Source organism: Ixodes scapularis, unplaced genomic scaffold (assembly GCF_016920785.2).
Source record: "Ixodes scapularis isolate PalLabHiFi unplaced genomic scaffold, ASM1692078v2 PGA_scaffold11__112_contigs__length_91849675, whole genome shotgun sequence".
Lineage (NCBI taxonomy): Eukaryota > Metazoa > Arthropoda > Arachnida > Ixodida > Ixodidae > Ixodes > Ixodes scapularis.
This window is the reverse complement of record NW_024609837.1, coordinates 73,315,656-73,326,876: the sequence shown is the minus strand read 5'-3', so window position 1 is coordinate 73,326,876 and position 11,221 is coordinate 73,315,656. Positions and strand designations below refer to the sequence as shown.

Sequence of the window (11,221 nt, the reverse complement as noted above, 5' to 3'; positions counted from 1 at the left end):
GGACTTTGCGCGCAGAATTTAAAATAAGTCTCACGCTGTCAATATCCCTCTAAGAAATAGTTTTTTCGCGTAAAATTTACTTTTTGACACGCGTATCCCTAACAGGTTGTTCAATTTTTATTTTCTTTCAGCTGCCTTTTGAGGCACGCTTTGAACAGAGCTTGTTTTTTCACAGTACCAAAGCAAAGTAAAGGTCCTTTATTTCCTCCGTCCCTTAGCCCGCACCCGATTAGCTATTTTGTGCTAAGATAGCCGGGAAGGCTTTTCGGAGATTACGTCAGCGGAGAGAGAGACACAGAGAATACTTTATTAATGGCACAAAAAATTCCGGGAGGCTCTTTGGATGTTACGAGGTCTAATCGTGGATGATTTTAATGTGCTGTAGAAATCGTTGCCAATGGATGGCTTGAAGTTCAAATGGTGGAGTGTCCCAGTGCTCCCAGGAGGGGGGGAGGGGATGTAAAATGGGGAGGATATGTTATTGAAATGCTTAGCTGCTCGCGGCGATGTCCAGTTGGTGTGCTCGGGAGTGGAATAACCCCCGCAGACTTTGCATTGGGGGTAGCCCTTTTGTTGGATGACATGATGGAGAAAGAGGTCGCAAGGGAGAGTGTTGGTTTGTGCCTGTTTAAGGATGCTTTCGTCCTGTCGAGATGTGGCATGCGGAATGAGGGGTAGAGAGCGAGCGTTATGCCGCAGCGTGCGAAGACGTGAATGGCGTTCTTGCCGCTGTTGTCGTGCAAGAGCTCGAGTAGTAGGAGCAGATGTCCAGGGGTTGCCGGGACCCGGATCTTGATTGTTTCGGGTTGCGGAATAAGCCGCTTCATTCCCAGTGATGCCTTGACGGCCTGATATCGATTCTAAGCGAATATGGATGAGGAGATGGAGGTGTAGGTAGCGCTGCAGTTTTGTAGTGATGTGGGGGGTATTGTGTTGAGCTCAATATCACGCAGAGCTTCTTGGCTGATCGTGCGATGTAGGACATCCGTCGTGGGGTGCTCGTGCAGCGTGATGGCTTCGAGAATCGCTTGTTCTTTTGCGTTTGTTGCCATGGGGACATAAGTATGCGTGTGGGTAGTCTTTCCCGCTGTACAGTGGACGGTTGTATATGCCGTACCTTCGTGGAAATTGGCAGCGGTGTAGTTTAAGCCAGGGCCGTTTTGGTCATAGTGGAGTCCTTTTATCTGGCGACGGGCAGAGTGGTGAACGGGGTTCATATCTTTGGGTATTGGCGCCACCGTGAGTCGTATCATTTGCCTGGGTGTAAACTAAGGGGGAGATGACACTGGGGGTACAGTGTGGCCTAGTTCCTGAGGGAGGGCTTGTCCTTGTTTTGTGGTTTTGAGGCGGACATGTTGGGCTTCAAGGTGGACGGAGACTCTCTTAAAGGTTGTTACGAAGGGCTGTGGCTTCAGTGGGGTGATTGAGTGCATGTTTGGGCACACCTTGTTCCGTTCGAAGACGCAGACGGAGTGCTGCTTCTAACTTCTTGCGTCCTGTGTTTGTCAGCCGGACTTACGGTAATGCGTACGGTCCTCGGGTTTAGATTAAAGCCTCCAATATTCCTCGAAGGGCAGATTCAGTCATTCCTTTGTTCCCGCGGGTAATGCGTTGGAGGATGTTCTTCATCTGATTAATATTTCGAAGGGTATTGTGGAGCTATATTGTGTGCCGAAGATCCTCTTGCTATAACAGAGCCGAGGACGCGGATACATGCCATACGGGGTATGGCTTTGTCGTGGAGGCGAAGTTTGATCAGGTCACGTTGAATCTGAGCTTTGAGTTTGATTTGTTCGTCGGTGATGACAATATATACAGATTTTCGGGGGAACAGGATAGACCAATTTTGTTGGCATAAGTTTCGATTGTATCGAAAGCTTCTTGGAGTGCCGTTTCTTCTTCTCCAGGATTGCCTGCGTTGCAATTGATAATGATATCATCAGCGTATAAGGCACGATGAATATGAGGTATGCGGCCGAGTTCGGAGGGTAGGTTCATGATGTCGCTGTTGAATAACATCGGAATAATAATGGATATTTCTGGCGTGCCTCTAGTGATAGGGAAGAGATCTGATAGTTGTCGGTCACTGTCGAGTATACGTATCGTCCGTTCCGCGAGGAAGGCTTGGACGCAATTGCATAGTCGGCCGCAGATTCCAAGCTGCTGAAGGTTCCGCTGTAAGCTGGCGTGTTCGACATTGTCAAATGCTTTCTTAATATCGACTGGTACGATTGTACGCAGCTCCGCCGCACTTGGGTATACTTGAGTGGTGGCTTGCAACCAAAGCGCAATACCCTGGCCATTCATGTGTCGTCGGAAGCCTGTTTGGGTTGATGGCAGGGGGTGAGTGTGGTCAATGTGCCATTCAAGTCTCGTGAGTATCATCTTTTCCATGACCATTCGTATGCTGGAGGTCATGGAAATTGGACTAAGTTTTGGGATAATACTTGGGTCATTACCGGGTTTGGGCAGGAAAGTGACCTTAGCTTCCTTCAATTCTGAGGGGAGGATCCCTGTGCGCCAGGCTTGATTGATATTTTGTAGTAGGTCCATAGTTGCCTGAGGAGAGAGGTTCCGGAGTGTTGTCCGGTCGAGGACCTGTATTTCGCCGAAGTGTTCGAAGGGTTGCTTTGAATTTTCTGAGAATGAAGTCGCACTGAATGCCTTCGTGTGTTTCAGTGGCTTCCGGATTTAGAAGGGGTGGCTGTTGGTTGTTTTCCGGATAGTAGGTATCCCGAAGTGCTTTTGTAAATTGGCCTTTGGTGTAGTTGTTTATCTTGAGCTTGGCGAGGTGATTTTGTTGAGTACTTCTCCCGAGGGGGGAGCGGAGTATGCTTCATATCCTCCTGTTGCGAAGCTGCTGGGATAGATGTTCGCAATGCGAGAGCCATGGATCCGTGGCGATCTGTAGTGCATAGCTGGTGATTTCATAATTGAGGTTTTGAATGCTCTGGTAGAGGTTAATGTTATTTTTCTGCCTTTTCCACTTGCGGAGTAGATTTTGCCGGCGCGTCCACAGGGAGACCAAGTGAGTATCCACCGCAGGGTAGTCTTCGGTGGAGCGGATATGCTTTGTGTGGGTTTTAAAGACGTTCTGGAGGGAGGATAACCATTCCGGGTAGGACAATGTGTTAGTGAGCTTTCCATGTCGAGGCGTGCTTTATGCCAGTTAGTGATGTGGTTCTGTCTGATATGCCTGCGTAATGTACTTGCGAGGCCTATCCGCAGAGTGATTTGAATAATGCAGTGGTCACTTCTGAGAGATTCTTCGGTATTTTACCAGTGTGGCTTGTCCGGGCCTTTGAGCCACGTGAGGTCCGGGTTCGCATCGACTTCTTTGCTACTGCCAGTTCTTGTCGGAAGCGTGAAATTATTGAGGGGCGTGAAGGCTTCTTGTTGCATGAAACTCTCGGGTTTGCGGCCTCTTGGCTCGGTTCCGTTGTAGTTCCAAGCCATAGTGGGGGCACTGAGGTCCCCCGCTATGAAGTGCTGGCGTGAAGAGAGCCAGTGCCGCGGATACCGGTGCCAAGAAGGAAATACGTCGGGTTGTTTCGATGGCGACCAGTAGGTGTCGATGATGTGTATTTTGATGCCGTTAATGATGCTTTGTGTGTGCACCTGCTCCATGTGGGAGGTGTTCATGTGTGCTGCGTCGTATTGAATTGTAGGGTGGTGCTTGCGCACATGCGTTACTGTCATGCCCGGCGCTTGTGGAGCAGGATGATGCTAGAATGATATGCGGGGGATGGATGGCTAACAGCAATGATCGTAGCCAGGGAGAGAAAAAACGCCATTGTCTCTTGGAGGAGGATGATATCTGGGGACACTTATGGTGGAGAATATTTTGGGTGAAAAAAACTTTTTTTCCGGAAGCCGCGACAGTTCCACTGCCTTATCTTGGGATAATCGGAAGCTGTGTGGTGGCTATTCATGATTGTCCAAGTGCATTTCATCTGGTGTGGTTTGTGCGCGTTTGCAGGGAAGACAGTCTGTCACCTCGGCTAGTTGGAGGTTGATTTCTTGTGGAATGAGCGGCTGAAACTGAGCAGTTAGTGTTGTTGTAGGTTTGGGTATCAAACCCATGATGGTCATTTTAATGAGGGATACTATGTCATTGGTATTGTATTCCGGGGGCGGGAGCGTTGCAGGCCGTAGATGAGGTGGTTGATCTGGGGGTGATAATGTGGGTGGGGGAGGGAGGGGGAAGAGGAGCCACTGAGCCCCTCACCTGTCCAGTAAATGATGGTGTTTCGGTATTGGTCCGGGTTAGCGGCGGCCGAGGGGCCTGAGGAGAGAGGGTCGATTCGGTTGAGGTCCCCTGGGGAGGGTTCCGGCTTGTGTCGTTGTTGGCCTTGCGGTGTGTAGTATCGGGTCCGGTGCTTTGGGGGGCTCTGTCTTGTATTGCGGGGTTTGTGCGAGTCTTGCTGGGCCTGATGGGTAGAATCCTCATTGGCGAGTGTCGAGGAACTATTGCGTATTTCCAGGCGAGGCCAGTGAGCGTTGTCGTTTCTGGGGGGAGGGGGTTGCGTCGGCTTCCCCTGGCATAGGTTTCGGCGGCGTTGAATTTGTGCCTGGAGATACGCTTGGGGGAGAGTGGGGCAGGTTGGTGTTGTTGCACTCTGGTTGGCTCCGCAGTTTAGTCAGCAGAGTATGCATTCGTGTTCTGGGATTTCGTTGTCCGGCGTTGGTGGGAAACGTTGGCCGCAGTCTTTTCAGGAGCAGTGAGCTCGTTTGTGAGGGCCTACATCAGCCTGGCGGCCGAAGCGCAAGCAGTGCTTGCACTGTGGGGTGCAGACTCATGGCGGGTAGTCGTGGAAGGTTGTGAGGGCAAAGATCGCGTATCGAGGGAGGCGCGGACCCTCCAAGGTCACCATGATAGTCTTGGTGGCTCCCTGTCGTCGAAATTAGATCTTCCTACCTTGTACTCAGAGGATATCATTGATTTCTTCGTCGTTGTAGTCTTGCGTAATGTTGTGAATTACACCTCGAGCGTTCTTAGGATGGATCATGTGCCACGTACGACTTGATGCAATACGTTGGTCCGTGGAGCACGATTTGGTGGACGTTTTGGAGTTTGGCTGTGGTTGACTGACGGTAGAAGTCGACCACGATCAGGTTTTGAACGGGGCGTATCTTTATGAGGAGATTGTGGTATTCAGCTGTCACCAGTCGGGCGGTGGTACTCAGAGCTTGAGACACATGGCGGGGGGTGTAGGAGCTTAGGCCGATGCTGGTGTTAAATTTCACGACGAGAGTAGTCGCGTGGGCTTGGCGAGGCGTCGGGGATTGAAATTTCCATTCCATGTCGGATGATGCTGTGTCCATGTTGTTAGGAGGGCGCGCGGCAGCTGCCGCGGCTGGTGGCGGGCGGCGAGCTTGCGCGCCGGTCTCGCTGGCCTGGGCGGTTAGGCTTAGCGCAACAGTAGTGAAGGTTTCGTCGCAGTTGAGACAATACGAGCTTGTTCGTGCCGAGAGTAGTATCCAGGGGTGTCGGACGTTGTTAGAGGCCTCTGTAGAGCTCTGGATGGGGTTCCGAAACCAGGAACCGTGACATCCGGTGATCAAAACGGGAGTCCGACGTGACGCTCGCCTCTTCGATTAGAGGTTGCCAGACCACCCCATGTCAGTGGAGATAATTTTCGAAGAAAACTTCGAACGGCACTCGTCGCTGGTTGATCAACGTTCGCTTACTTCTTTCGTTTCCCGTAAAGACCGAGCAGGCAGCGAGCACAGGTATTCCCTGGTTCTCATAGTTGAGGATATCAGAAAAAGTGTAAGCATCCTGAATAGGCAAATAAAGTAAACACTTTAAAAAAAAGGCTGGCGAACTCCGAACGCACAACGCAGGTGGAGAGTCACGCTTTTTGGCTAATAGGAATCGTGAGTCACAAAATGACGGCGGCCGGAAAGCTCTTTTTGGAAAAGTCTATAACATTTAAATTTTTTTTAACATAGAGCAAGTGCACTTGAACATGTCCTCAAAGAACGAACCGCGTTTTTTTAGGAACACACTTAAAATATACATGCATTATTTTAAAAGTTCAGTTTTCAAGCCGCTTACTCAGATTATTGTTTTTGTCCCAGGAGCGCAACGCCTTGGAGGTGTGAAACGCTACGACACTTTTATGGACAAAGTTGTAACAATGGTTCAGCAGGAACTACATGAACGATTAAATGGAAGCATGTACCGTGTCCTACTGCCTGACCACCTTGTGTCCGTGAGTGGCCGCAGCATAAACCTTGGCAAGGATCGCTGGTCGCGCATTTTCGGTCTAACTTTTCTGTTTTGGCGCAACGGAAGTTGCAAAAAGTGGATTTACAAAGGGAAGAAGGGCAGTTTAACTACCCTACGTTGTCCTGTTAAGTTTAATGACCTCAAATTGCAGCTGCCACAGTTGGACAATGAAGGAACTGTCTATGTGGTGCACGCCACAATCACGGGAACGCTAGTTTTTCAAGAAGGTGGGTAAGCCCATTTGAGTTTGTTTGCATTATTCAATCATTTTAACCTACTGGATCTTGTATTCCTGCATTTTCCCTCGTTTCAACTTTTCTTTCTAAAACAATTATATTAATGAATTGAGAAGAGCGTAGAACGTTCTGCTTTAAATGGTATACAAAACATGTATATGTTAAAAAAGAAAAATATAACACACAGTTCAAAGCTGGCACGATAACAATTATAATCGAGAATTTTGCGGCTTTTGCTACCATAAATGACAAAAATAAAACATCACTCAAAACCCACCAATGAAAGCGAGTAAATTTTGCACGAAACTGAAGGCAGAACAGAGAGAATGCGGACATTGCCACAGAGCTTACAGCTCCGCAATCTGCGAATGAGACATTTTTACGGCGATAGCTGTTACGGCGCTCGTCTCCCGATCTTGCGACAACGTGAACGTAAATAAATTTAGTCTCCCGCTAAATTTAGCAGAAACATTTCCGTCGCGTTACCTTTGCACCAATTCATTCCTGCGAAATTTGGCGGGAAAACTGAAGTCAGGTGACCTGACATCACGGGACCTACAGACGAATTCAGGTTCCCAGCTTAATTTAGCCAAACAAATTATGTACCTTGACGTATGCACCAATGCAGTTAACCCGCTAAATTTAGCAGAGAAATTAACGTCACATGACTTTGGCACCAATTCAGTTTCCCGTTAAATTTAGCGTAATATTGACGTCACGTGACCTATGCCCCAATTCAGTTACCCCGCCATATTTGGCGGGAAAGTTGATGTCACGTGGCCTGACATTTAGGAACGTACAGACGAATACAGGTCCCCCACTAAATTTAACGATAAAATTTACGTTACTTGACATATGCACCAATGCAGTGTACCCGCTAAATCTAGTGAAGAAATTGACGTCACGTGACTTATGCACTAATTCAGATTCTCCACAATATTTGGCGGGAAAACTGATAATACGTGACCTTACGTCATTAAACTACAGACAAATTCAGATTCGCGCTATATAGCGGAAAATTGACATCACGTGACTTATGCAACAATTCAGTTTCACCCCTAAATTTGGCGGGAAAAGTAATATCACTTCGCCTGACGTCATGGGACCTACAGAATTTTTTCGCCTGCACGCCTAGCCTACAATTCGGCTTTCCTGAACTCCTTTTTTTATTTTCGTTCTATTTTTAAACCTCAAGAAATACCAGTGAGACTAAGGGAAAGCAACTATTATCAATTTTATTTATTACCCGTGCGATAATAAAAAAATAGTAACAAATATTTATATGAAACAAATCCTACCCATTTTCCGCATATCAATTTAAACACAGCTATTCGTAGGATTTTGAAACAGTAATTAATCATTTTCTTTCTTTTTTCCCATAAAGGTGTTTTGATAAACAAAAAATTGTAATTTTACTGCTCTAGAAGATGAGACTGTTTTTACCCCAATCGCATAACGCACAGCTTAAGACATACAGATATTTAAAAACCGTCATTTAGGCGTTCATAACATAGGATTTGATCGAGGGTTATCTGGGGATATAGTGTGTTGCTGGTGGACAGCCCCTATGTGAAGACTGTAGAATTGATATATTTCTCAAGATTGGACCAATAGGTCAAAATTTCATTCTAGGTTAAATTGGAACACTCACAGAATCTGATTATGTCAATGTAGACGTTCATCAAAATATATAATTGTTGTAATTTTACTCATTGCAGGTAACAATTATATGTTCTTTCAGCGGTTAATCTGGAATAAAAACCATTACGAAATGAGGAATTCCGACGGGAAGCCGGTAAATCCGCCTCCAGCTGCGTATTGTCTGAAGGCAAAGTCACCCTCTAGTTTAAAAGGCATTCTACAGACAACGCTTGAGAATCTGATTGAGCACGGATTATTCAAAGACGCTGTGGTATTCGCACTCAAAAAAATCCGGAAGCCCATGCCAAAGGCTAAAACAATTATAAAATACAGTTAACACCCGTGTACATTCTTCTAATTTTGATCTAATAAAACTTGTCAAACTGGAAATTATTTTGTATGCCACGTTTTAATAAAAATAATAAAACTTATATTTTTATTGCATGAGAATATGTGGGGCTAACGAATAACATAAATTTACAAATAAGTAAAAATACTTTACTTTAGAAAAACATTTGGTCAATAAATATTTTCAACTTTTTAAATTGGTTTTCACTAAATTCTTACAAATTGAGCAGTGAACGGTTTGTTTTATTTTTTGAATGTGGGTGGTAGTCTATGAAGTGGAATTTATATGATTTTTTGCAGATTTGTTGTAAAAAGCCATGAAAGCCTTATTAAAAATGACCCCTCAGTCGTAATATGTAACGGGAACCCCTCATTCCTTCAAATCCCTCCAGGGCATCAGACTCCTCAGCCCTTCAGACCCTTCAGGCCATTCAGCCCTTCAGACCTTTCAGACGTTTAAGACCCTTCACACCTTCAGGCCTTTCGATCCATTGAATGCCTAAATGACTGTGAACCATAGATTAACAATTCGGTTGTTTAGAACGTCATTGGAAGCATATCTTAGAAATTGAACTTTACATGCATGTCAACACTCAAAAAGGCAATAAAAATTAAAGACGTTTACAACTCCCTGTAATGCCAAATTAGAGCGCAGTTCTTTAGGAGGAGGAGCGGGGTATGAAGGGGACGTTATGCCCCTTCTCCTCGCCTCCTCCTCCCTCTTTCTCTTCTCTTTCTCCTCCTCCCCTTCCTCCTCCCTCTTTCTTCTCCTCCTCCCTCCTCATCCTTCTCCATTTCCTTCACCCTCCTCCCTCCCGCGCGGTGCATTATCAAAAACGTCCCATAATGCAACGCGCGCGCGTCACCATGGTGCATTATGGTGCGTTTCCTATAATGGCCGATTCTCAAGACGGACCGATCCGCGGACAGATTGATCACGTGACGACATGTCCGCGGTTCGTCCGTCTCCCAAGCGCATCCACACGAGGGAGACGACGAGCAGACGCCAGCGAGGACGGACCGAACCTGTTCGCCACCCCACAGTGCAGCGAAACTCCAGCATCGCACCGTGGCACCGTTGTCCAAGAGAGAAATGGATGTTTCCTACCGCGATAGAGAATCGTACGCCGCTGTTACGTACAGATCCAGACAAAATCCCATGATAGACTTTGCGCGAAGCACCACTAGCTTTACTGGCCCAGAGCATGACAGTGGCACAGGCATGGTCCTGCTTGAGAAGGGTTCGGCGTAGAAGCGACGACGTTCTGGGCTCGCGGAGGGGCGTTTGGAGATGCCTTCGGGCACTCCGCGCTCGTGCACAACACTCAAGTACACCACAGCCACAAGGGAGGGCTTGCTCGGTGAAATCCTGATTGGACGTGCAAGAATTATCCTGGCGTACTAGACGAGATTTGAGGGGAGCTTCTTGACACGGACCCGGAGAAGTACGGGAACCTGCGTCGCGTCAGCCGGACAGAGGTTTGCAGTTTCTTTCACGCGTGGAACCAAGAATCGCGTGACAAAACGAACCAGCGAACGCAGAAAACACAACGATGCGCCGTTTTTTTTTAATCGTCTCGAAACAAAAAAAAAAAAGAAAGAGGAAAACCATGTATCGTTGCTAGACTGAATGATTTTCAAGTCAATCCCCCGCCAAACATCCGCGAGTGAAAAAGGCGCTCGACTTTATCAGTCCGCGCGTCTGCGGACGAGGAGCGGATCGCTGGAATCGGCGACGTGCCGGTCACGTGGTACACGGTCCGCGGACGAAAATCGCGATTCGGTCCGTTGTGTGAATCGGCTATAAAGCACCTCGCGGTTACGCCGACGGCGACGCCAACGCGTCACGCCAGCGCGTCACGCCGGTGTGTTACGCTGACGCGTTATGGTTAGCCGACGGCGACGCCGACGCCGACGCTGCTCAAGCCGGAAGCGGGCGCCAAAGAGCATCGCTCTAAAACCAACGTGTATTCAAACCTAGGCACATGCAGTTGAAAACAGATGCGATCAGAACAAACGTGGCTAAAATCAGCAAAAAAAGGTAGGAAACTACAAAAATACAGCAGACAGGACAAACACGAAACTCGAAAATCAATATTTCACCCAGGAGAGAAGAACGCAGAAGAAGGCACATATCCAACAGGAACGTGCTCATGGCGCAATCACTCAAGCCCGAGAGGCGATGACTCCTGCCCATTGAAGCATTTAAAAGGGACTCTTCTTTTTCAGGTACTGAAACTGAAGGCTTGCTTGCAGAGTGCAAACCCAAACTTTGTATGATACACGCCTCGTAAATTTCTCTGGAGAGTTGTTTCTCATAATGAACGATGATAGTGATACTAGACAGGGTTAGACTGCAATAGCAAGCTCGAAAGTGTTTGGGTAAATGACTCCCCACCGTCAAACTGACAAGTTATGCAGCCGTAATCTGTCATTTATTTACTGTCCAGTATGTCTTAGGCACGTTCTCACATATATTGAGGGGTTCCTGTACACTACGCACGAGGTACAGGGCACAGAAATGATGTCTCTTACATTTCTGCTGGGAATCTTTGTCAATGTTTAAGTGCAGCTTGGACACTATGTGTGCATATTTGATGTGCTGAAAAAAAAAGAAAGCTGGATCTGCGTATTGTTGGGTTGTTTGTATTAAGTTATGCGATACCTTGTGCAAGTTAGGAACGACTTTGTCCTTGGTCTTCGTTCTCTTCTGGGCATTATTTCCCTTGGTTTTAAACATGGTAAATGCTTACGAAATAGC

At 47.2% G+C, this 11,221-nt stretch overlaps 1 protein-coding gene across 1 annotated transcript; it reads left to right on the top strand.

Moving 5' to 3' along the window:
* The first annotated feature begins 5,972 nt into the window (after positions 1–5,972).
* Positions 5,973–8,449, top strand: LOC115318508. The gene is made up of 2 exons (XM_040209114.1): positions 5,973–6,462; positions 8,190–8,449. The coding sequence occupies exons 1-2, from the start codon at positions 5,973–5,975 to the stop codon at positions 8,447–8,449; spliced, it is 750 nt and encodes a 249-aa protein (XP_040065048.1).
* Positions 8,450–11,221: the final 2,772 nt, after the last annotated feature.